Raw genomic sequence first — 23,794 nt, 5'->3', positions numbered from 1 at the left:
AATGCCCCGACGATGGTCTGCTAGGCCAACCGGTAGAAGGCATGTAAATGAATATAGGATGATATCACATTGAGTGAGAGTTAGACTAATAAAACCATCTAAAAAACTTAGGTTTTGACGTCGTGGCTGAGTATTTTCAAAGTGACGAGAAGAATGATCAAATATGCAGGGCAGGGCAGGACACGAGACCATAATAGAACTTGGAATCTACAACTCAACTTCCGATCATAATAATTTGCTTCAAGAGAGAATGATTGGCAACAATAAATGATGTGAGGCAGAGACAGTATAGCCGTGGCACAATCGCACAAAATAAAGGGTTTGCCTTTTGCCAGCTCCGAAGTCCAGACATGGCATGATCCAACCCAAAATCAAGCAACACAAAGGCATGGAGCTTTTTGCGGTACTCATGTTCAACCTTATCTGATGGAGCAAAATGACAACAGTTTGGTCGGAGGTTAAACCCATAGACCTAAACGTGCTGTGGGCACATTAAAGCAAAGACAAAAAGTTTCATCACTTTGATAAATATATGTAATAGGACATTGATTAATTATTGAATGTGACCTTCCTTTTTTTTCCCCCTCTCTTCATCTCTCTTTCCTTTCATTATTTCCTTTGATGGAACAGGCCGTTCTTGCTCCTCCACTACCTAGTACGACCAAAGTCCCCATCCCCTATAGAGAGCCAAAGATAGGTTCATGTTTTACTTGTTCTACGTTCATTGATAGGTTCATGTTTTACTAGTTTCATGGGTTCATTACTAACTTTGAGAGTTGGAAAGAAGCTCAACTCAACCCGTACATGATTGATAATTTGCTCAGTTGGTCAGTTTCTCTACAATGGAATACTTAAGAGCTGATCAGTCAATACCAAGAACAGCATTGATTTTTCAAGCTAAAGACGTAAAAAGGAGACTGATATTCAGAAGATGCTACGTGATTTTAGTAAGGAATTCTACAGCGAAGCAAACATGACAAAAGGAAGCTTCTCGGCCAGAGGCAGAAGATAAAATAGATATAATGATCATTTTCATGAACATGATTAATCTTTGCCAAAACAACACAGTGAGCAAGACAGTTGAGATTATGGCGCGAGTTCTTGGGAAAGAAATTTCCCTTTTTGTTTAAAAAGTAGTAGGATAAAAAGTACAATTGCACCAAACATTTCCTTTGATTCAAATCCAAAATAAATATTGGCCACTCCCAAATGTCGGGTATACGTTGTAGAATCGTTTGGAGCAAGATGCATATTTTAAGGAAACTTCTGAGTACAAATTTTTTACTAAAAGAATTTTTTATTCTAAGTAAAGTTTGGCATGGGATGATCATTCAAAAATCTATGATAATCTATACATGATGATTAAATAACCGCATTTGATAAGAATTTGATGATCTTACCGTGATGATAATATTAAATTATAGAAAATTATTGAATTATTCCTCAATCACCATGTCTCGAGGAGTGATCGGATTTCCATTCAAAAGAGTGGAGAATTTTTCTCATCTAAATGAATTGATTTGTAAAATTAATTATAATTAATTATTTTATCTTTTTAATGTGTGAATAACAAATGTACTTTCTTCCAAAATTTTAAATAAATTTTAAACTTTTCAAAATAATACTCATTGTACCAAACTCAATATGTATATTATATAAAATTTTGTTTTCAGTTCATTATAGTTTTAATAGATTTAATTTCTTTTTCTTATTTAAATGCTTTTTATGTAATTTATATTGTAGAAGTTAGCACACCTATTAATAAATATATTTTTATAGGTGTTGATTTAATAATTTAGTTTTTTAAATTAATTTATTAATATATTCTTATAGTATACCTATTAATAATTTAATAATTTAGTTATACCTTAAGAAGAAATAAATAAAATATTGTTAATATTTTTGTTTTTTTTAAATTGAGAGAAGAGATCTTTGAATCTTACTTAAATCATGCACCAATCAATAAGACAAATACTCAAGTGTAATTTTTTGTTGTTATGGTCGAACAACATTAAAATTATTAATTTTTCTAACAATTACAATGTGGTTATGTTGATATTTCAAATAAAATAATATGTAAAATTTTCAGTGATATCCAACAAAGTGATCTTTAATCCTTGCTAATTAATAATTATTAACCAAACTTTATGATTCTATATTACGGGTGATAAGATCACCATAATAGTAAGATCATGGATGATAAACGTACCATTATGTTCTCTCTTTTATTTTTACAAGAGTAATACGGAGGATAGCGAAATGGGTAGTTTCGACTTTAAACTTGAGATCACATGTCTAACAAATTGTTCCAAAGACATTGAACCAAGTAGAGAATATATATTTGTGTGCGCACCTGTGCACGTAAGTAACAAAAATTTATTCAGTAATTTGAGAGAAAATAAATTTATTTTCTAAAATTTGACACTTAACTACCATTTATTGTTTTTGGATAAAATTCTCTAGATATCGTTAACAAGAAAATAACTCAAATATCCTTTATTTCATTAAAAATTAATATTAACAATAAAATAAAAACTGAAAAAAAAAACTTCAAAGTAAAATTAGCAATGTTACTTAGAAAAGTAATTGATATAAATATATAACAATTAACTGTTAAATTTTAAATCTCAATAAACAAATTTATTCTAATTTAATTCACAGAGTATTTTTTTTATAATTTATCCTGGAATATATATATATGAAAAAGGAAAGTTGCCATCGTCTAAAAAAATTTGCTTTCCTCGATATTTCATATTGGACCTCATGTGGGCAAATTATTGATGAATCTCATGCCGATGCCTAGTCTAATCTTTGTCGTGTTTTCTCCGTTCATTCTTTTTGAACCACGTTATGTTTAATATATACTTAAAAGGAACTTTTTCTTTGGAAATATTAACAAAGTTTCAACGTTCGACTATTCTTTACTGAGCCTACTTACCCTGGCCTTCTTCTTAGCCTTAAAGTTAGACTTTTCCACTCTTTCAGATAAATAAAAGTTTGGTGATATGAAAAACTTTGACTGTGGGATCCTATATAAATAATCATAATTATTATTTTAGTTTGACTTTGAGTCAAATTTATTTAATCTTGCTTTTTATTATTCTACAATTTTTTATTAAATTAAAATTTCAAGTATAATATATATAATCTACATATAACGTTATACCTTATTCAAAGTTGACTTGAAGAGTAATAATTATGGAAGACGAGGAAGTATAGTTTGTTAAAAACAAGTTGCACCCAAAAGCAAAAGCCAAAAAGGGGTAAACCAAGCTATGCTAGTGTGGAAAATAAAATGGGTGCATCAATGTTAATTTGCCCCAGTCTCCACGGCCCTATCTTGTACCATCATAGTCTTTGTCACATAGTGTTGGTATGATTTTCCACGAACTTTCATAAATATGGAGCATTAATGTACCAAACCTGTAGGGTTCCGATTCCTCTACATTACCAGGAAAGGGACCCTAGATCAATCTGCCCTAAATTTCTACTTGTACAACATCCAAATATATATATATATATATATATATATATATATATATATATATATATATATATAGAGAGAGAGAGAGAGAGAGAGATTATAATGCAAGAATTAATTGCTATTAATAACTTTGTGTTGTTTGTGAAGATTCCTTTAAATTGAAATTTAGGAGACGTTTTTAATGTAAAGTAGTTGAAGGGAATGTGTTGCGTTGGTATGTAATTTTTGGAAAAAAGGAAAAAAGAAGTCGATAGTATCACATTTCTTTATAAAAAAAAAAAATAGGCTTAGTACATGGCTTAAACTAACAAAATAGAATAAATCCCTTTCAGCAACTAATTCAACGTCAATGGGACATTAGAACGCGACATATTTTTAGGGAAGAAAATACTCTAACCGACTGCATGACTAATAAAGACTTTGATATAGAAGATGACTATGTATTTTATAATGTTCCACCACTAAATACTAAACATTTACTAACAAACCATATGTTGAGGATATATTTCCTTCGCTTGATTAAAATTTAATAAAATTTTCTTTCCAAAAAAAGTATTTAATGGTGAGTATATATATTCTTTCATTCAAAAAATGGATTCAAATTCCCTTTCTCCAATATTTCAGACTATCTAGCTAATAAATTTGAAAAAAAACAAAAGTTGCATCATAATATAGTCTTTTGGTCTTTAAAGATGCAAAAGGCCTATAAATTGAAATGATATAACCTTGAAGGGTTTGGAAGCCAAGAGTCAGTCACCACCTTTTGTGGTGAACACTTATTTTATATTTTCCTTAGCAAGAGACTTAGGTCAATAAAGTTAGGTGACTCGAGATAAAAATCCATTGCTTGATAAGATTTGTTAATAAAGGATTGTAGACTTGAATCCAACAGTTTTCTGTATCATCCACTTCATTAACAGTTGCTATCAGTAAACCCCATGCTACTTTTTCTTTGTGCCTTTTTCTACAACAAAATGGCTAGCTATTCAGAAAAGCCCACCTAAATTGAGGGTGGTCACCATGTCTAGCCTAAAGGAACATCTTGCTTTAGAAAAAATTAAAAAAAAAATAGATCAACAAAAAATAAATTTTGGTTGTTTATATATTCTAACAATGTTTGCTAAAATTAAAGTAATCTGCAATAACAAAATAATTAAAAATATATCATAGTTAGCTAGCTTTCTTGTTTTAAGAATATTAAGATGGCATTTGGTATGGGCAATTGATTTCTATTTTCAAACTGATCACACAATACTATTACTCCATGTGTGGAATTGGGAACTAAATGTTTCCCTTAAAATTACAATATTGTTATTAATATATTACTTTGACCTTCTCAATATCCTTTGTATATTAACTATAAAGTGCATCACATGCTTTTCCCTACTTTTATTTGATTATTTATTACGTAATTTTTATTTTCTTAGCCAATTTATTATCATCATTTTAATAGATTTTATCTCATTCTCTTGTTTAAAATTTTTTATGTGATTTATACGTTAAATTTTAGTTTATAAAAATTATTATTTTAGTCATCAATAATGAAGATTTTTAATTCCACAAGCAAATTTATATGATTAAAAAGTCCTTGAACTATTAAAAATTTTGAGTAAGTGTTTATTTTTCTATTATATTCAATTAAACTCTCTTTACTTTTTGTTTGGATCAAATAAGCCCTTATAACTAAAAGTTGACTAATTATCATTAATCACAATATCACTTGTCATTTTTATACATACATGATGTTAACGTGGTGCTGATGTAGATGATTAAAAATATCACATAACCACATCAACATACCACATCATCATTCATTATGTTATACTAACATGCCATAATAGTATCACATAACATAGAATGATAAATGACATTTTGCATAAATCAATCATTAATCATTAGAGTTTTTTTGGCTCAAGATAAAAGTATTAAGATTTAATTGGCTCAAAATAAAAGTATAAAGACTTGATTGAACACAATAAAAAAATAAGAACTTATTTAAATTTTTTAAATAATTTAAAATTTTTTTAAGATATTATAAAAAAAATAAAACTTCCACACAAACCAAAGCCTTGCCATGCTTTGTTCTTCATCGCCTTTCTCATATCACCAACTCCTCATTAGAAAAAACTACAAGCTACAACAACTTTCTCCAATTTTCTTCCTCTTCTTTTTTTTTTAATTATCCATTTTTTTTCTCTTCTTGTTCTCTCAATATTTTTTTAAAGCATAATTTTGTACATTTAAACCTTTCCAATTATACAACCAAGCATAGACAAGATTACAAAATGACTTTTCTCTACCCACCACCAGCAAGTGAAAATCACCTACACAATATTGTTTGTTTACAACAAGTTTGCCTAAACCAAGGGTTAGCACATCCCTAACAGAATTGCTGTTATCCAAAAAACTAATCAAAAACACAAAATGCATATCCCCCAAGCAGGAATCAATCCAACAAGTAAAATAGTCAAATGTTATACAAAACAAAATTAGCACAACCCACAAAATAAGCACATCCCACATTAACAATAATCACATCAAGCCACTATTATGACCACTTCCCTTACCTGAGGTTGGAGCATGATCCAGATTTACCCATAAAAAATCCAAGGTTCTTATTACCCTTTCTTTTGCTAAATTGTTAGCACTTTCATTAGTTGAACAAAGGACATGTTTGATCTGCCATTATCGTACTCTTTTGAGTAGGTTAATGTTCTATACAATAAGTTTTCTCATTCTCCATGGCACATCCATAGGGCTAAGAACCCATTTAACCACATTAGTCAAGTGTCACTCAATTTCTAGGCTAGAATTCGACCAAACTGAGGCACATAGAGCAATAATGGCCTCCTTGACCACCATAAGTTCAACCACAAATTTTGAAATTAGAATAAGAGTTGTACCTCTATGGTCTTTAAGTATGCCTCCAATGCCGATTTCACCTGGATTGCCTCGTGATGCTCCATCCATGTTAAACTTGAGCCAACCTTCTTCTAGCTTGGACCAAACAACCAACTTCTTGGTTCTAACATTTGGCCTTGGATGCACCCCTTCATTAAGGAACCAAACCAAGTCATTTATAATAAGATTCATATTTGACCATTTGGCCTTGATCCACTAAGCCAAACATACCTTAATCAGCTAAAAAATCTAGCATTCAACCTATTCTCTACCTTTGGAAATCATCTCATTCCTAGCTATCCATATAGAAATAATGGCATACAAGGTCATTTTCTATATCATCCCATTTTTAATGTTAAAAGCAAAATCAAACCAAGAATTAAAAAAAATGACTGGGTTTTGATTCGTTACCCACTTGAGATTCCACAAATCACACCAACTTTGCCAAAGTAGTTAAAAGTTTTAACAAAGAAAGAACAAGTGACTTGTTATTTCTCTTTCACTTTTACACAATAAACAAGTCATAACCATGTTGCTAATGATTCCAATACTCATAAGTGTGTTTTTCACCAATAATCTCTTTCTGACAAGTTGCTAACAAAACACTTCATTTTTAAAAAGAGCAAGTCTAGTCTAATTTGCATCTAGAATCGTGTTTGGACTCCATTAGAACAAAAGGCAAACCTATAGAAATTTTTAACTGAATATTGGCCATTAGGCATACCTGCCAAATGAGTTTGTCTTCAAACTCTTTACCCAAAACTTGATCATTCAACACAGTCCAGAATTAAAAGCATTGTTCCTTTTCTAAACCAAAGACATCCCTCCTTAACTCAATTTTCTAAACCCACTTCTCTCCTTGCCATTCTCCATACCCTCAATAGTCCCGTCCTTTTTTACATGAGAGGGAACTCTCAAAAAGGCCCTTTTCAGAACGAAGTTATCAATCAACTCTTCTTCCTAAAACCCCACTATTCTGTCATTCCTTAACGAAAGATCCATCCCCTTAGTGACACAGCTCCCATAATCTACCTCATTTATGAAGGGTTTAACAATGTTCTTCCAAAAACCTAAGAGCCATCTAGTTTTCCTAATGCTCAAAATTAGTGCATCATTGTTCTATTGAGTTTTCTAAATAAGGATTTTCCTCCAAAGTCCCTCTAGTTTGTTTCCAAACCTCCATAGCCATTTATTCATAAGAGCCTAATTTTTGAGGTCTAACTCAACCATGCTTAGCCCTCTCATGTCTCTGTAATTGAAAATATGCTCCCATCTCACTAAATGTAACTTATGGACAAAGTTAAGACCACTCTACAATAATTTCTTTTAGATTTTTTCAATAGTTTGGCAAACTATAATCGATATCTAGAATAACGATTACTAGTGTTCTTTTCAACCTTGTTCCCTCTATTACTAGTTTTCTTTTCCTTTCTTTGCTCTTTATCTTTATCTCTCACCTTCTCATGTTCTAGACTATAAGGTTGTTAATACTTTTCCATACATGCTTCCTCTGTTCTCCTTTGCTTTACACCACGACTAAAGTTGCCCAAAACCCATGCTCATAACCCTTTGTTGTTCTTAAATCTTGTTGTTTTAGGATGAAATTTTGGTTGAATGAATTTTGGATTTTGGAGTTTTTATGTAATTTCAAAATTTTGATATAAAATTTTCTTGATTCAAATAACAACAAATATTAAATTTTTCATTAAATATTTAAAAAAATCCTTTTAACAAGTTAATTTAATGATTACTAAATGAAACTGTAATATCAAACACAATGATTTCAAACCCTCAGTGATTAATAATTACTAATTAAACATTGTAGAGAGTTTTTTTGGTAAGGAAAGAGGGCATGTTGTAATAAGTAAAATGAAATGCACTAAAGGCGGTAGAGAGAAAGAATAAAGCAGTCTTTAAAACGCAAATACTTTAGTAGCAAGCAATAAAGAATGAGAAAAGATGAAGAAAGTGGTGAAGCACGACGGGTGAAAAAAGCTTATTAGAGAGAATATTCGATGAGAGCTTTAAAAAAGTTTTGAAAGTAATCAATGCTAAGTTTCTTATTATTTTCTGATTGCTTCCCAATTTGCCAAATTCTCATACTTATAGTAAATAAGTGGCAGTTGGTAGAATGAGAGTACTTTTAGGAAAACACTTTCAATCATGAACATGCTTACTATGGGAAGAGCAAGTTCATTATGAGAAGAGCATGTTAAAGAACAAGTTATTGGATGTTAAGAGAATGAGCACGTTATTGGGTAGTGGGCGTAAGTTTTGGGTAGTGAAATAGTGACACTTGATAATACGTCACGTGCTATCTTAAGAAAAAAAGAAAGGTTAAAACACATGAACCTCAAGAAAAGGTTAAGAGAAGTTCTATTAACTACCTGTATATCTGAGCCACTAAACCAAACTCTCTAAAATATCACAAATATGAAGATAACTCAGTGAACCCTGCCACTCATTCTAAGTTACTTTCACTTTCCTATGTGACATGGTTGTTCCTCATTTTTATCATATTGTAAGACAATACTTAAAAAAATAATGGTTAGCCAAAATTGGGCATTTACATTTTGCCCCATGAATAAGAGTATGTATAAGAAATTTTTTTGCATAAATAAGAACATGTAATTTGAGTCATGCACATAGAATAAGTAATGCAAGGTAATGCTTATATATATATATATATATATTTAAAAAAAGAATAGCCAATGAAGAAATTTTAGAACACATTGTTTTGTGCCCATGTGTTACACACTTAAGAACATCCCTAGGTATTATACACTTGGAATGTCGTTATGCATTACGCATTTATGAACATCATTATGTGTCATGAACTACGCTTCTTCGCTTAAGTATGCTATAGTCCGTGTGACGCTTGAGTGAATGCTTCCACACAAGCCAGCTAGTAACTCATTTATATCTGAGCAAATGTCAACAATAGCCACAAATTAGATTAAGGCAACACCCATTGAAATCATAAGGCATACCGAATGCCATATATGTAACCCCTGAGACCAAATAATAGAAAAATGTTTCATTAATATGAAAATGAGTACAAAGGGACCAAGAAACACCATCGTCAGGCCATAGAGATAGCCCTAAATGATTCGCTACAAACATACCTCTACTAGTGAGACAGCCCATTAATCCGTCGACTGCTCAACCCCTATAAAAAGTTTACGAAATTTTACAAGTATTCTATCAATAGCCATTACAATGCTTGAAATTAAGGCATTATTTTCCTAAAAATCTTTTCCCTTTAAAAACTTAACAATTATTTCTAAAGATATCACCATTAGCCGTTACAATATTTGAAATGGGGACATTTCCCTCACAAGTACAAAAGACTCAAATCTCCTAGACAACTCTAAGTTGTCATAGTCCAAGAAAAAACTTAGCTCATGACACTATGCATTACTCACTTGGAACGTTGCTATGCGTTACACATTTGGGAACGTCCTTAGGCATTACGCACTTGAAACGTCTTTATGCGTTACATACTTAGGAACGTTGCGTTACATACTTGGGAACGTTGCTTTACACACTTGAGAACCTCCCTATGCTTTACACACTTGAAAACGTCTTTGAACGTTACGCACTTGGGACGTCCTTCGGTGTTAGACACTTGGGAAACACTTAGCATAGTTTTATATATATATATATTTAATGATTTATATATATATTCTTATTTATTTTGTTTGGCATAAGGATAAAGATAACCAAATAAGCATGAAACATTACTGTAATTTTAAAGGCATAATAATGTGTAGTTAGTAATGATAATGCATGAATACTTATTTGGTTGTTTATCGTTCGTGCTTGTAGGAATTTTGCTTTTTCATCTCATGACTGAGACTCATTTTATTTCAAAAGTTCGCTACATTAAACATGCTAAGGTTGCTCCTAAAAAGAAAAAGAAGAGTACTGTTACAATTTCTCTTTCTTAAAAAATGCGAATATGGAAAACCAGTGAAGTTCCTCTTATGCCTTTTCGTATACTATGGTTATTACTTGGGGTGAGACGATTTTCATTCGATCATACTTTCTAAATAAGAGGAGAGTGTCAAGGATTTTTTTGTAGACCTGTTTGAGAGCTTAGTTAAAGCTTCCAAAGTGGCGCACTTTTCCAACTAGGTACGGTTCTTTTACAAGAAGTTCATTGTTAAAGGCAAGAGCAGTATTCCTAAGAATCTAGATCACACTCACTAGTTAATAGCTTTGTTGATCATATGGTTAGCTCGATATGTCTTCCTAAGTTGTCAACATGATGGGATCTCTTTTTCAATTATTCCTTATGCAATCAAGATTGCTCAGTGCATGTGCTTTCCTTTTGCTCCACTATACTTAGGATATCTGTATAGGACGTTATACTTGTATCACTTTAAAACTGTTGAATTGGGTGTCCGTTATAGGTCTTGACTTATGTGGATGTATCATTCATTCAAATGTGATTGTGGGAGAGATTTCGTAGTTGTGCCCTTACATCTAATGTGCATTAGTCTTCTGTGTCTTCCTTTAAGAGTAAAACCTTAAGAGATGATTATAGAGCTTGGTTTTGGCATGACCAATCTTCCAAAGACAACATTCTTGCGGTGTTGGATGAGACAAATCAATGTACTCCAAGGCTTTAAATGCGATCAAACAACGGCTTTGGCGATTTAATTATTTATTGTGATAAGCAACCATTTAAGACTGAAAAACTAAGCTCACGCGGATTGAACTTCTTATTGTGGACTCATACCTCTCAATTGCCTTTGATGATTGAGATGACTAGTTCAGGTGCGAATAGAGACTCACTCTCTGTTGAGGTATATTCTTTTTTTAAAGTAGAGTGTCAATTTGGATACGATCAGTCTGCTTTACTAGGACCTCCTTTACCTAAAAACTTCTTCACTTGTACTTCCCTATTTCTTATTGCGGGTGCTTAATCATCATGTGAATAAAAGCTTGAAAATGAAATATGATTTTGTTTTATTATTTTTTTTTTTTTTGCAAATGTCAAATTTTGAATACATAAAATAACCAATAGTAAGAATCATATACATACCATGGATAAGGGGAAAACAAGTTGTTCTAGACCTTGTTAAGACTCTTATTCTTCTAATTGAGTAACTTCTCCAACTATTCCCTTGTGACCAAGCTCTGAGCACTGGTTGAATAAGTTGCAATGACAAGATTGCTAACAATAAAAGGATTGGTGATATTGAGGAGTGGGTTTCCATTCATGTTGTTGACCACGTTAATAGCATTTTTGCCATTATAAGGTGGCAAGGGTTGAGGTTGAAGGGTTGTGGCAATTGAGGATGCAAACTAGGGACGGGTGTTTCTTGGTTGTCGAGAGAGCTCTCAATTTCTTTTGACAAATAAATTTTTTGGCAACTTTTTTTTACTCAATACAATCATTCCTCCTTAGTGGAGTCACCAAAATGTAGAGGGTTTTTCTCGTAAGAGAGAAAACATGTTGCAATAAATACAATATAATGCACTAGAAGCAACAGAGACGAAGACTGGAGTAGTCATTGAAGCGTAAGTGCTTTGGTGGCAAACAATGAAGAATGAGAAAAGGTAGAGAAAGTGGTGGAGCACAATAGGTGAAAAAAGCTAAGTAGAGAGAATATTTGGAGAATGCTTAGAGAGAGTTTTGAGAGTAATCTCTATTGAGTTTCTTATTTTTTTTTTTTTTTTGATTGCCTCCTAACTTCCCAAACTCCTATATTTATACTAAATAAGAGTGACAGTTGGCAGAAAAAGAGTACTTTTAGAAAACATGTTCAATTATAAAAAAAACATGTCTGTTATGGGAAGAGCACGTTCACTATGAGAAAAGCAAATTAAAGAATAGCTTATTAGATGTTAAGAGAATGAGCACATAATTGGACAGTGGGCATTAGTTTTCGGTAATGGAGTAGTGACACTTGATAATAGGTCACATGCACTCTTAAAAAAGAAAGAAAATGTAAAGCACGTGTACTTCAAAAAAAGGTTAAAAGAAGTTTTATTAACTATCTTCATATCTGAACTACCAAGCTAAACTCTTTAAAACATCTCAAACGTGAAGATAACTCAGTAAACCATGCCACTCATTCTAAGTTCCTTTCACTTCTCCATGTGACATAATTGTTCCACATTATTCTCGTATTGTAAGATAGTACTAGACATTGACAAACATAATGAGCTGAAAATCAAGATTGTAATAAAATCATGATGATAATCTTAAAAGTAATATCAGTACGATAAAATTATACTTCTTTCTAAAAGCAATATACTTGTACGAATTATCCTTTCGAGAGAGCTTTCATTTTTATTTTAACTTAAACTCCAATTTGACAATGTGGTAGGCCCCATACATGACAGTTGTTGCCCATAGAAATCGTAGTGCTTAATTCTCTTTTCAGCCTTGTAATGCACCACTTGCTACTTCTTTTGCAAAATCAACTAGCCAAATCTAAAAGCTTACGTAGGAAAAATCATTCTTGAGAAGTAAAATAACTTCTTAAACAGTATGATTTCAAACAAATTTAGATATTTTAATTAAGAAAAACATACTTACAATTTTTTTTTAAAAGTAAAAACATACTTACAATTATCTTAGAGTTTAATAATAAGAGACTTAACAGTGTGTATAAAAGAACCTGTATATATTAAGCCAAAGTACAAACTCAGGGCCATCTCCCTCTTTTCACCTTCTAATCAAATTTTTTGAAAATTTAGATTTTCCATTTTGAAATATATTCTAGAACTACATGAAAGAATCCCTTGCATCGCTTTCTATTATAATTTTTATAATAATATTGATTTCATTAATTTTATATACATATGTGTGTGTGTGTGCGTTTATATCTTACTTTTTTCCATCTCATTAAACTAAACTCATCCAACTGAAATTCAAGAGATTGATTGTAATCACAAATGGAGTTGATTTTGATAGATGAATTAGACTGTAGGAGCCATACATTAGTCCCGGACCATCCTTGATGTAATATGGTCAACCATTACCGGTCCCTCAACGACATCTGACTTCGAGGTCACCAACACTGAGCCAATTAGTTCATTAGTCAATACCCATCTTCAATGATTCCTAATCCAACAATAAGTCTTTTTCCAACAAAATTTAAAACATACACAGCATCACTCAGTAATTACTTCTTAAAATATGATTGTCAATGTACGTACTATGTTATTACAGGAACTCTTTATTTTATTATAATATATACGTATTGTAGTATATTTTGAGATATTTTATTATTAATAGTAAAATAATATTTAAAAATCATAAAAAAAATTTTAAAATTTATGTAACAGATTATAGAGGAACATGATGTAATGTGTTAAATACCCTATATTTTAGAGTCCATGTAATATAAATCCTCGATAATGATTAATTTATTTGATTAGTTAAGGTTGTTGGTAAAAATTATTTAATAATCATTATAACAAACAATATTTTAAAGCAATTTAAAAAAAAGAAAAAAATAGTAAAAAAGGAAAAAAAAAAAAAAGAAAAAACAATCATATATGCAAACTCATGTTGAAATATGAAGCTAGTCTCTTCCTTACGTAAATTCCCCTCAAAGCAACAATCCTCTCTCTCTCTCACACACAAAACAGTGAATCATCTATCCGTTCTCATAATCTGATAGCCTCTTCTTTAAGCCATCTCTCACTCTCCTTTCTATATTCTCTTTCAAACCCTTCTTTTATCTCTCTCTCTCTCTCTCTCTCTCTCTCTCTCTCTCTCTCTCAATATCTCAACCATGGCTTTAGCCACGAAAACAACGTTGCCTTTTCTCCTTCTTCTTCTTCTCGTAATATCAATCTTCATAACCCCATCAAATTCAGCTACTGATTCCTTCGTTTTCGGTGGGTGTTCACAGCTGAAATACACGTCAGGCTCACCTTATGAGTCCAACGTCAACTCGATACTCACTTCCCTAGTCAACTCAGCCATGTTCACCTCCTACAACAACTTCACCATGCCAGGCTCCACCTCTCAGGACACCGTTTACGGCCTCTTCCAGTGCCGTGGTGACCTCAACAACGGGGACTGTGCCCGCTGTGTTGCTAAAGCAGTGAGTCAACTCGGAACCCTTTGCCTTGACTCAACGGGTGGCGCGCTGCAACTCGAAGGGTGTTTCGTGAAATATGATAATATAACCTTTTTGGGTGTGGAGGACAAGACTGTGGTGGTGAAAAAATGTGGGCCGTTGATTTCGTCTTACTCGGACGCGTTGACGCGGCGTGATGCGGTGTTGGGTTACTTGGCAGCAAGCGATGGGACCTACAAGCCGTTTCGGGTTGGCGGGTCAGGGGACATACAGGGTGTGGCTCAGTGTGTAGGTGATTTGAGTCCGAGCGAGTGCCAAGATTGCTTATCGGAGGCAACTGGACGGCTCAAAACTGAGTGTGGGGCAGTCAAGTGGGGTGACATGTACTTGGCCAAGTGCTACGCGCGGTACTCGGAAGGTGGAGACCACTCCCACGGGGAAAAGGGTAAGCGGTTTCGCCATCTCTTGGATGGTGGTTCTCCTTCATCTTTTGCGATCCTTTTTGTTCTTTTCGGTTTTGGGTTTAATTTAGTGTGAGTTTGCATGAAATTTACTTTTTAGACATTCTTGAATACTTTTGGGGTTTTCCGTTTTCATGCCATGTGAAATGTAAATAGGTGTGAATTGCATGGTTATTTTGGTAAAAGTCCAAATTATTCAAGATATTTGTAAATTTCTGTTTTCTTTTATTTTTTTTCCTTTTTAGTGTGAAATTGGAATTGAGTGTTTATTCTCTCTAATGCCTTCCATGTTTCTTTAATTAAGTTGGTGGAGCCGTGGAAAATACATGGTTGGTAGCTTAAGGACATTGAATGCCAAAATTTTATCCTTCATCCTTATTTTCTTGAGATGATAAGTAATTCAATAATCAGTGATCAGAGACTGAAGACTGAATTTAGTATTTTGTAGAGCTTTTATTTGACATGATATGATATATATATATATATATATATATATATACTTTACTCTATATATATATATATATATATATGTATGTATGTATATATAGATGTTTGATCACAAGAGGGTATGAGATCATGGGTTGAAATTTTTCTATTTGATTACTATGGTAAAAGTAAAAGGAAAAGAAAGACCCTATGATGTTGATGAATTGTATATGGGAATTCATATATACTTTACTCTATATATACAGTGGTCCTTTGCTGGAGCATCTTATACATGTATGACTAATTAGATGAAATTGTCAAAGTGCCTTAGCTTTCTTCTATTAACAACGAAGTTACCTGTAAAAGCACCTTCATACTAGTATAATTCTGCATGCAGTTGAGGCCAATAAGACCCCACTTTTGAATTAATGCCCCATTTGGAATCAAGCAGAATCCAATGTCCCCAACACACCTCCCCCCACCTCAATATAATAATATAATAATCATACATGAATTTTGTATTTGAATTAGTAGATTTTTTTATACTAATAATTTTAGCTTATATAACGTCTATAATTTAGTTAGTTCAATATTTCAATTCGAAACTTTTAAGATAAAATTCTATATTTAACTATTAGAATTTTTTTAAAACTTAATTTTTAGACACTTCAAAATAAATAATAGTCTCTTTATCATGTAACATAACAACATTAATCTGTATTTAGTAGGAATGATCCAAATTTGTTAAGAAACGAAGCAAAGTTGTTCGATCAAATAATTATATAAGCTAGATAGTAAGGAAAAAGGATCTTGTTTCAATAATTGGAAAAAAAAATAAAAGCCTTTTGTTCTTTCCACCTTCTGATATTTCTCATGATCAAACAGTATTTAAGTTTGAAACCAACAACATTCAATGTCGATGAGGTTGAACAGCCAATTTGATGCAATGAAAGCAATTAACTTAGGCATTTCTGATGGAAGGAACATGTGTAGATTATCCTGGATATATAATTGGTATCAACCTTAAAAGATTCAAATAACTATGGTATTTCAATTAATGAGTTCATTATTGTGCATGAAAGCAATTTCTGATGTTTTCTTCCAATTTTTTGTGAATGTAGATACTAATAATGATGATGATGAGATCGAGAAGACACTAGCAATTCTAATCGGACTCATTGCTGGAGTTGCTTTGATCATAGTATTTGTATCATTCTTATCAAAAGTGTGTGAGAAAGGGAAAGGTAAGTTGACTAAGCTCCACTTTTCTCTGTTCTTTTCTGCTTTTCTTTCTCCCTTTTGCTTTGTTGCTTTTTCAAAATTTGAAGTTTGCCATCCCCTCATTTTCCTTTTGCCTTGTTTCCGTATTGCAGGTGGTAAATAAACAAACAATTTCAGGATGTCATGTAAACCTCTGCATCTGGTATATTGTTTTTGCTCCTGGTGGACCTTTAGCTGCACTTTTGTTTTTGTGGTCTTTGACTTTTCTCTCTCTCCTTCTCCCTCCCATCTCTTTTCCTTGATGTTTCTTTCATGCTCCCTCTAAAGAAGATCTCAAATTAATGGGGTTGATAGGAAAGATGTTTATGGAAACAGGTACCTTGAAACAAGTGAAAAGAAAGTTGCAGAAAGATGGAAAAAGCCTAATGACTCTAATAATACCCACACCCCACTTGAGCTTTTTAACCATGCTAGCTTGTTTCTGGGTGTATAATTAGTAAACACTTTTGTGAAAAAAGTGCTCTTTGTGGTGCTGTAGTTAGTGCATTTTGTTGGGTCTTATTAGAGCTTTTGCTAACTTTCCAGTATATTTTGTTTGCAAAAGCTTGAATTCATCTATACTTTAGATTGTAGCATACTTGTTTATTAAACTTCTGTTAATTCAATGTTCAATTTGCTCTGTATTTGCAAACACTACTTGCCCCCACTTCCATTTTATGTAACTTTATAGTATTAAATATTACTCCAATTCAAAAACAATATTATCAATGGGTATTTTTATTCGAAGAATGGGATGTTAAACCTAACTGTTTGAGGAGGAGGTACGCGCAAGCAAGTGCTTCTGACAGCTAAATGGTCAACTAATATCCATGTTGAGGTGTCTGATAAAAGCATATTGAAGGAAGTGAAAATATATATAGGATGCTCTCTTGTTTAGGTCTCTCTAAATATATGGGAAAGAAATGCAAGACATAGCCTTATGTACACCAGTGAATAGATGTGTGAAATCATTTTAGAGTGTTACTCAAATTATCAATCAGAACGGATGCCTGGTCAAATTGAGAGGAGATACATGGACAGTTCAATCTTCAGGTTTCTGCAAATTTTATAGTTATATCAACCCAAGGTTGTTTCAGGCATCCTATATCCCCACTAAGGTCTAAGCAAAACCTATCTAGTCTAGTGTCCAAGGACAAGTTACTGGTGACCAAGCACAGGACAATCAAAGTTTTTTGCTTTTTTAGATATGTACTGATCCTCTGATGAGCAATGATTAAGACAATATTCCCTCTGTTTCAAGGCCAATAATTAAGGGTAATATTCATGAATTAGCTTTGAATCATCTCTCTCATCCATTATCCAATTTGGCTTTGCTTTTTATCAGAAGAGTTTTGATCTCTGTCCCATTCTAATAACCCTTTGGCACCATGTAATTTCTTTTCTAGTGTGTGTTTCTTTTCTGTCCTAATCCACTCCTTTGGCTCCATTCCTTTATTTTATATCTCTCTTTTCATAAACCAGGGCTATTTAAAAATAGATGGAAAGTGGGGACTCTTATATTGCTGAAAGGATTCATGCGTTGGATTATAATTGGTGTCCCTTTGTGTATGTTTATTCCCAGACGAGAAGTTAGATAACGACTAGCTTTAACAAAGGGAGACACTAAAAAGATGGGTAATCAAAGTGACAAAAGGTGTGACAAATTGAGGAAGGCTAATTAGAAAAAGAGTATTCAACTAGTAAAACATATAATGCTCTAAGGAATCTGCTGAACATCATTTTCATCTCTTGCCCTTGGCTGCATATAATCTGTCAGATATTTTGCATTAACTTATGGCCCAATCATTCACCACAAAAAGTGTGTCACTTTACACATGTCAAGGTGCCTAACCTTATTCCTTTGTTTTTTTCAGTCCCCCACAAGACTTCTTCTTTATGGAAAAATGATGTGAGGTTTTAGTTTATGTCCTTAAGCTTTTGAGCTCCTTTCCCATTTTTTTCCTCGACGTGGTCTGGGAAAAAACCAAGTCGGAAGCCGAGTGTCTCGCTCGCCATTAATTGATTTCAAGAATATCAGAAAGAAAAAGAAAAACTCTCAAATTGATTGCTGGTATACTTCTTATCAAGTAATCCACTAGAAAAATGATAAACAGTAACAGAGCCAGAGTGAGCGACTCCTAATTTGATGGTCCATGAGTCGTGGTCAAGATGGCTAGTCGTCCTTTGAACATGCAGTTTTAGGCTTGACAAAATAATGGTTCAAAGTAATAGCAATGACAATGACTAAGAAGCTACTAGAACCCCTTTCTCATATATATCTTTTGGGGTAAGTAGAGATATAACTCTCTATGACTTTTTCAGTATGATCACCTCGGATATTTCATACCTAAAGATAAAAGCAAAATAAATAAATAAATAAAGGAAGCGCTGAACCTAGACAATGAAGTAGGAATTGTTTGTCTATATGAAACAAAGGATCCTTGCAATTTTTAATGTAAATTTGTGGCACCAATAAGAACTGAGATGAGCCTTCTGGAGCGATGTTGACCATCAAAGTAAAGAGAAAATTGATGGAAGTATGGCAGCTGGCTGGTTAGGTTTCTAATTAATTATCTTCCCCTAAAGTCATCTAGACCTCCCTTGTGATCTAGGTTAGTTGGATTTAAAGTGATACTCTATTCAAAGTCTCATTGATTACAAAGATAATATCCGAAACTGATTTCAAACATAATGACGAAACTTAAACTTACAATCTAAATATTTTAAAATTTCTTCTTTGATATTAACATACATTTCTTTATCAGTCAAGTTCATATTTGAAGATAATTACTAACTTACATTTTTACTCATGATTGGCAAAATGAAAACCATAATCCTCTTTTTTTTTTTTTTTTTTATAATCAGAATAATTGAGCAGGGTAAGTAGACTAGGCCAGAAACTATTTGAAGGTGAGCTAGCTGTGCAATTAAGCATTTTGCAGCGACTAAGTTCCACCAATTACAAACAAATTAAGCTTTCATAGGAATTGATTCCCTAGTGAACTGATGCTCAAAGTTGGAGAATCTTCGTAAGCATAATTTCAGATCCAATGTTCCTTCGCCACCCAATGCAAGCATCTGTTAGTGAAAGCATAATAAACAGGAACAAGTTGAATGGATCTCCATACAAATTAATGCCAAGAGAACATCAAACTGATCCAAAGATAAACAAGAGAATACAGATGTAATATATACGTATCGCATATATGGAGTAAACTTCACTCCTTAGCCCTTTGAATAAATATTATTTTTGTTCAACTTAAAATCTTAAACTTTAACCATTGAAATTCTAGTCTTGTACTCAAAAACAAGGAAAATGCTGGCGAGTCATATATTTAAGAGCCCATGTTATTTACTTGGCAAAGGAAGCTCTGAAGTCTGGAAGCTTCCCCCTTCAGGCCCTTAGCTTCCTTGTAATTTCATAAGACGCCCCATATCACCACTCCATTTAACGATCACTGGCAATTGCATTTGCAACATCCACTTCAACCTGAGACCAAAATCCAAGAGTAGAATTTGCTGATAAGTGATAACAATGGACTCAAATCTTTACACCTTCTCGGCTTTTTCCTATGGACAAAAATTGCGTTCTTTCTAAGCCAGGATAAATTATATCAATTCCAAGGGATTATATACATGAAACAAAAGGGGCAAAAGAATTGAAGTGGAATTCATAATTTATAATTTAAACTTGAATTGAAGTGGAAAAACATACCAAGTGCCTGAGATTAATTGGATTAGCCTTGATCATTAATTCATTCTATAATTCAAACAGCCTTAGAGAGCGTTTGGTATTAGGATTGTTGAAACATTTCTAGAAATTTAATGAATGGGTATGTGTTAGCTACAATTGGTACGCTACAATTGTTTGCAATTACTTTAATATATAGTAATTTAATATTTATTAATTATTTTTTCAATACTTTTTCATATATATATATATATAATATTTAATAATTTAATGTCTAAACAATTATTTTCTCAATAATTACATTCAACACCTTCACACGAGCGAGAAATCATGTGGTTTGGCCCAGTTGTACATCAGCGATAAAATAAAATTGGGCCTTAATTGGGCCATATCTAATTCAAGAAAAGCCCAAACCCCTCTCAAACGGCCATCTGTCGTCATTACACCTAGACAACACTCCACGTGTCCCGAGTTCCCTCTTCGTTTTTCTCCGCACCTCCTTCCTCGCTAAGGAAAGCACATTCAAGAGCCAGACCCCTCCAACCCCAAAGCCCCTCCCTAGTCCGAATCAGATCTAACAATTTCCCCCAAACCCCAAAAAAAGAAGAAAAAATGGCTCTAGAATGGGTTGTGCTAGGTTACGCCGCGGGTGCTGAAGCTATTATGGTGCTCCTCCTAACAATCCCGGGCCTCGACGGACTCCGCAAGGGCTTGATCGCGGTGACACGCAACCTCCTGAAGCCGTTCTTGTCGGTGGTGCCGTTTTGCCTCTTCCTTTTGATGGATATATACTGGAAATACGAGACGCGCCCTCACTGCGAAGGCGATTCCTGCAGTCCCTCCGAACACCTCCGCCACCAGAAATCCATCATGAAGAGCCAACGCAACGCGCTTCTCATAGCCGCCGCTCTTATCTTCTACTGGCTTCTTTACTCTGTTACCAACCTTGTTGTTAAGATCGAGCAGTTGAATCAGCGCGTCGAGAGGCTTAAAAATCGCGATTGAGATAAGTGCTTAGTTTGAGAACTGTGTATGTGGGTCTTTACGATATTTTGTTAAAATTTCCTCTCTGATGTGTTTGGATCATTTGGAGGATTCATGTGATAAGAATTATATGTTGTTACTGCTGCATCTTTGGTTTTAAATTTTTGATTTGATAAAAAGTTAGGGTTCCAGGGTACGGCTATGTTATAAGTTTGTTTTAATTCAATATCGAAAGCTGCTTTTGGAGTTGGAATTGAGCCTCTAGTAATTTTGTTCTGCCTGCAATTTTCAATTAAGAGTAAGTTCGCATTTGGCAATGTAGCCTCCACTGAACCTTAGTTAGCTACAAATCGTGACTTTTGTGGATTGTCATGCACTATTTGTAGTACGAAGTTCAGCCACTGCTAGGTTATGGATTTACTGCCAGTTGAAACAGGGTTTCTTGCTGAGAAATCAAGCTGAATCTCTGGTTGAAGTTTAAATATGTCCTATGATTCAAGCCCCTATTATATCATCAATGATCTAAGCAAATAACTCTGATGTGGTTGTCATTTGGCAATTCTTAGTTGTCATTTTCGTGTCTGGCTTTGCATTCTTGTTGTTGCTTTCTACTTCGTACCTCTTAACATATTTGTGTTAAAAATGAATGGATGTGTTAGGAAAAACACTCAGCTTTTTCATAATTTATTTCTGATATGTTTCTTCTATCAATAATTTTTCGGACTTTGCTTGGAGAGTACCTCTTTAAACGCTTTATTCTTTCCAATTTTCTGCTCAACATAGGTTTATTTATTTAAAAAGTTCAAAGAAATGGTGCCCGTTGTAGTGCTCTAGAAATGTAGAGTGCTATAGGTGCACTATGCAAACTGAGGTGTTGGTTATTGTGGCTTCAATTCTGTCCGTTAGAATCATCTTGTAGCGTACGTGGTGAGAGTGGTGGTGAGACCAGGGAGGGCTAGTTAGAAGTTCAGTCAAATTCCTGTGTTCTACAATTAAGTTGCTTGTTTTGTTCAATAGGTGATAACATATATATTAAAAGATGTAAAAGAGATGTCTGATATGTGGCTAGTTTGAAGATGCATAAAGGGAGAAAAAAATGTTTGCAATGTCATTAGTTGTTAAATAACTTTTTCTTTTTATTGGGAAAAAGGGATTCAACTGCTCCTCATTTGAAGAGAAAGATCATGTATAATTACAGAGTCAAATGCTAGGATTGTTGTTAAATTATTAATATTGCAGGTTATATATGAATGAATTGGGTTAAAGACTAACCCCCTGTCATCTTATGCTCAATCTAAGAAATGAAAATCCAATGTTTGTAATGGGGAGTGCATAAAATTTTAGGGGAAGAAGCTTGTTTTAGTCAGGTTGTAGTTTCAATTTTGAGGAATCTAGGTTTATCATATCAAAGGTATGTCACCTGGAGAAATGGTTCAAATATAAATTTGAAACAAGGAAGATGGCCGTATTATATCTTTTCATTCCAGATGGTGGTCAGGCGTTTCACCTGGTTAGCTGGAAATTTTATGCCATAAGCTCTGTTTCTCTAAATGAACTTTCCCTTTTTGTTTGCCCCTAAATTCATCTTGTACCCTTATATTAGTCCATTTATGATATTGGAATCAACGATTTTGAAGCTACTGGTCCGAGTAGAACTCAGTATTTACTACTTACTGGAAGGACAGCAGCTGCCCAAGGCTTTAAGGCTGGGTGCTGAACCCTTTGCCCAAAGCTCCTGATTCAATTCTTGACTTTATTTTTTTTTTGGCTGTGACGACACTTGAATTATTTTAAACTCTGGTTACTCCCTTTATATCTATGGATGAATTTGCTTGACTGCCCAGCGGTGTGAGCAAATGTTTAAACCTCAAACAGCAGAATTATCTGCAGGAGAAGGAACAAACATAATGTTTTCTCGGATTAGCTATCTGCCAGATCAAAGACAAGAATGATCTTTGTTCAGTTACTTCTAATCATGCAAGTTCTCCTAGAATATGGTGAAATGCGCATATTTCAACGGTTCTATTTTCGGGAATATGGCTAATCAGAAATAGGAAAGCCAAGTACGTGAGCAACAAGGCCGCGGCTAGCAGGCAGGAAAGGGCTTGACTAGTTCTCTTGCCGGCCTCCATTTCCTCTCTCCCTAGCCCAACCATCAACACCTTTGGTGTTCATATCCTATTCTGAAGACTCTGTGGGGTAGAAAGCTGGATTTAGACGCCAAATAAACAAAAGAGGATTGTAAGGTTCTAACAGAACACCTACATATACATGGTGCTGAAAGCTAATCGATGGGAAAGTCGATGGATGTAAACATACTAACATAATTGGGGCTGCAAAGGGTAGGTCACTGGAAAGTCAATGACTCGAAAATGCAAGCAACTCCTCTTTGGCACTGGCATTGGGCCAAAGTGAAAAACGAAAAAAGGAGAAAAGAAGTGTAAGAAACCTCTCTTGGCTTTTACCCAAAAAGAAAGCAAAGAAACGGAACCCTTGGTGGTGTTGGATATTTTGTAAGAAATGTGATTGTTGGTATATA

At 33.6% G+C, this 23,794-nt stretch overlaps 2 protein-coding genes across 3 annotated transcripts; both read left to right on the top strand.

Moving 5' to 3' along the window:
• Positions 1–13,933: 13,933 nt before the first annotated feature.
• Positions 13,934–18,841, top strand: PDLP6 (plasmodesmata-located protein 6). Of its 2 annotated transcripts, XM_088803980.1 has the most exons (4): positions 13,934–14,878; positions 16,442–16,564; positions 16,694–16,743; positions 18,455–18,841. In XM_088803980.1, the coding sequence occupies exons 1-3, from the start codon at positions 14,143–14,145 to the stop codon at positions 16,702–16,704; spliced, it is 870 nt and encodes a 289-aa protein (XP_088660106.1). In that variant the 5' UTR covers positions 13,934–14,142; the 3' UTR covers positions 16,705–16,743; positions 18,455–18,841. The 2 variants fall into 2 exon arrangements, with proteins under 2 accessions (XP_088660106.1, XP_017971991.1); XM_018116502.2 differs by lacking the exon at positions 18,455–18,841 and having other exon boundaries at positions 13,935–14,878; positions 16,694–17,300.
• Positions 18,842–20,734: 1,893 nt separating this feature from the next.
• LOC18609858 (uncharacterized) lies at positions 20,735–21,508 on the top strand. The gene has a single exon (XM_007045184.3). It carries the CDS (start codon positions 20,884–20,886, stop codon positions 21,274–21,276), a length of 393 nt encoding a protein of 130 aa, XP_007045246.2. The 5' UTR covers positions 20,735–20,883; the 3' UTR covers positions 21,277–21,508.
• The last annotated feature ends 2,286 nt before the right edge of the window (positions 21,509–23,794 follow it).

Source organism: Theobroma cacao, chromosome 2 (genome assembly GCF_053813885.1).
Source record: "Theobroma cacao isolate CCN51 chromosome 2, ASM5381388v1, whole genome shotgun sequence".
In the NCBI taxonomy this organism is placed as follows: Eukaryota; Viridiplantae; Streptophyta; class Magnoliopsida; order Malvales; family Malvaceae; genus Theobroma; species Theobroma cacao.
Note: the sequence above shows the minus strand (reverse complement) of the source record. Positions and strands in the feature narration are given on the sequence as shown.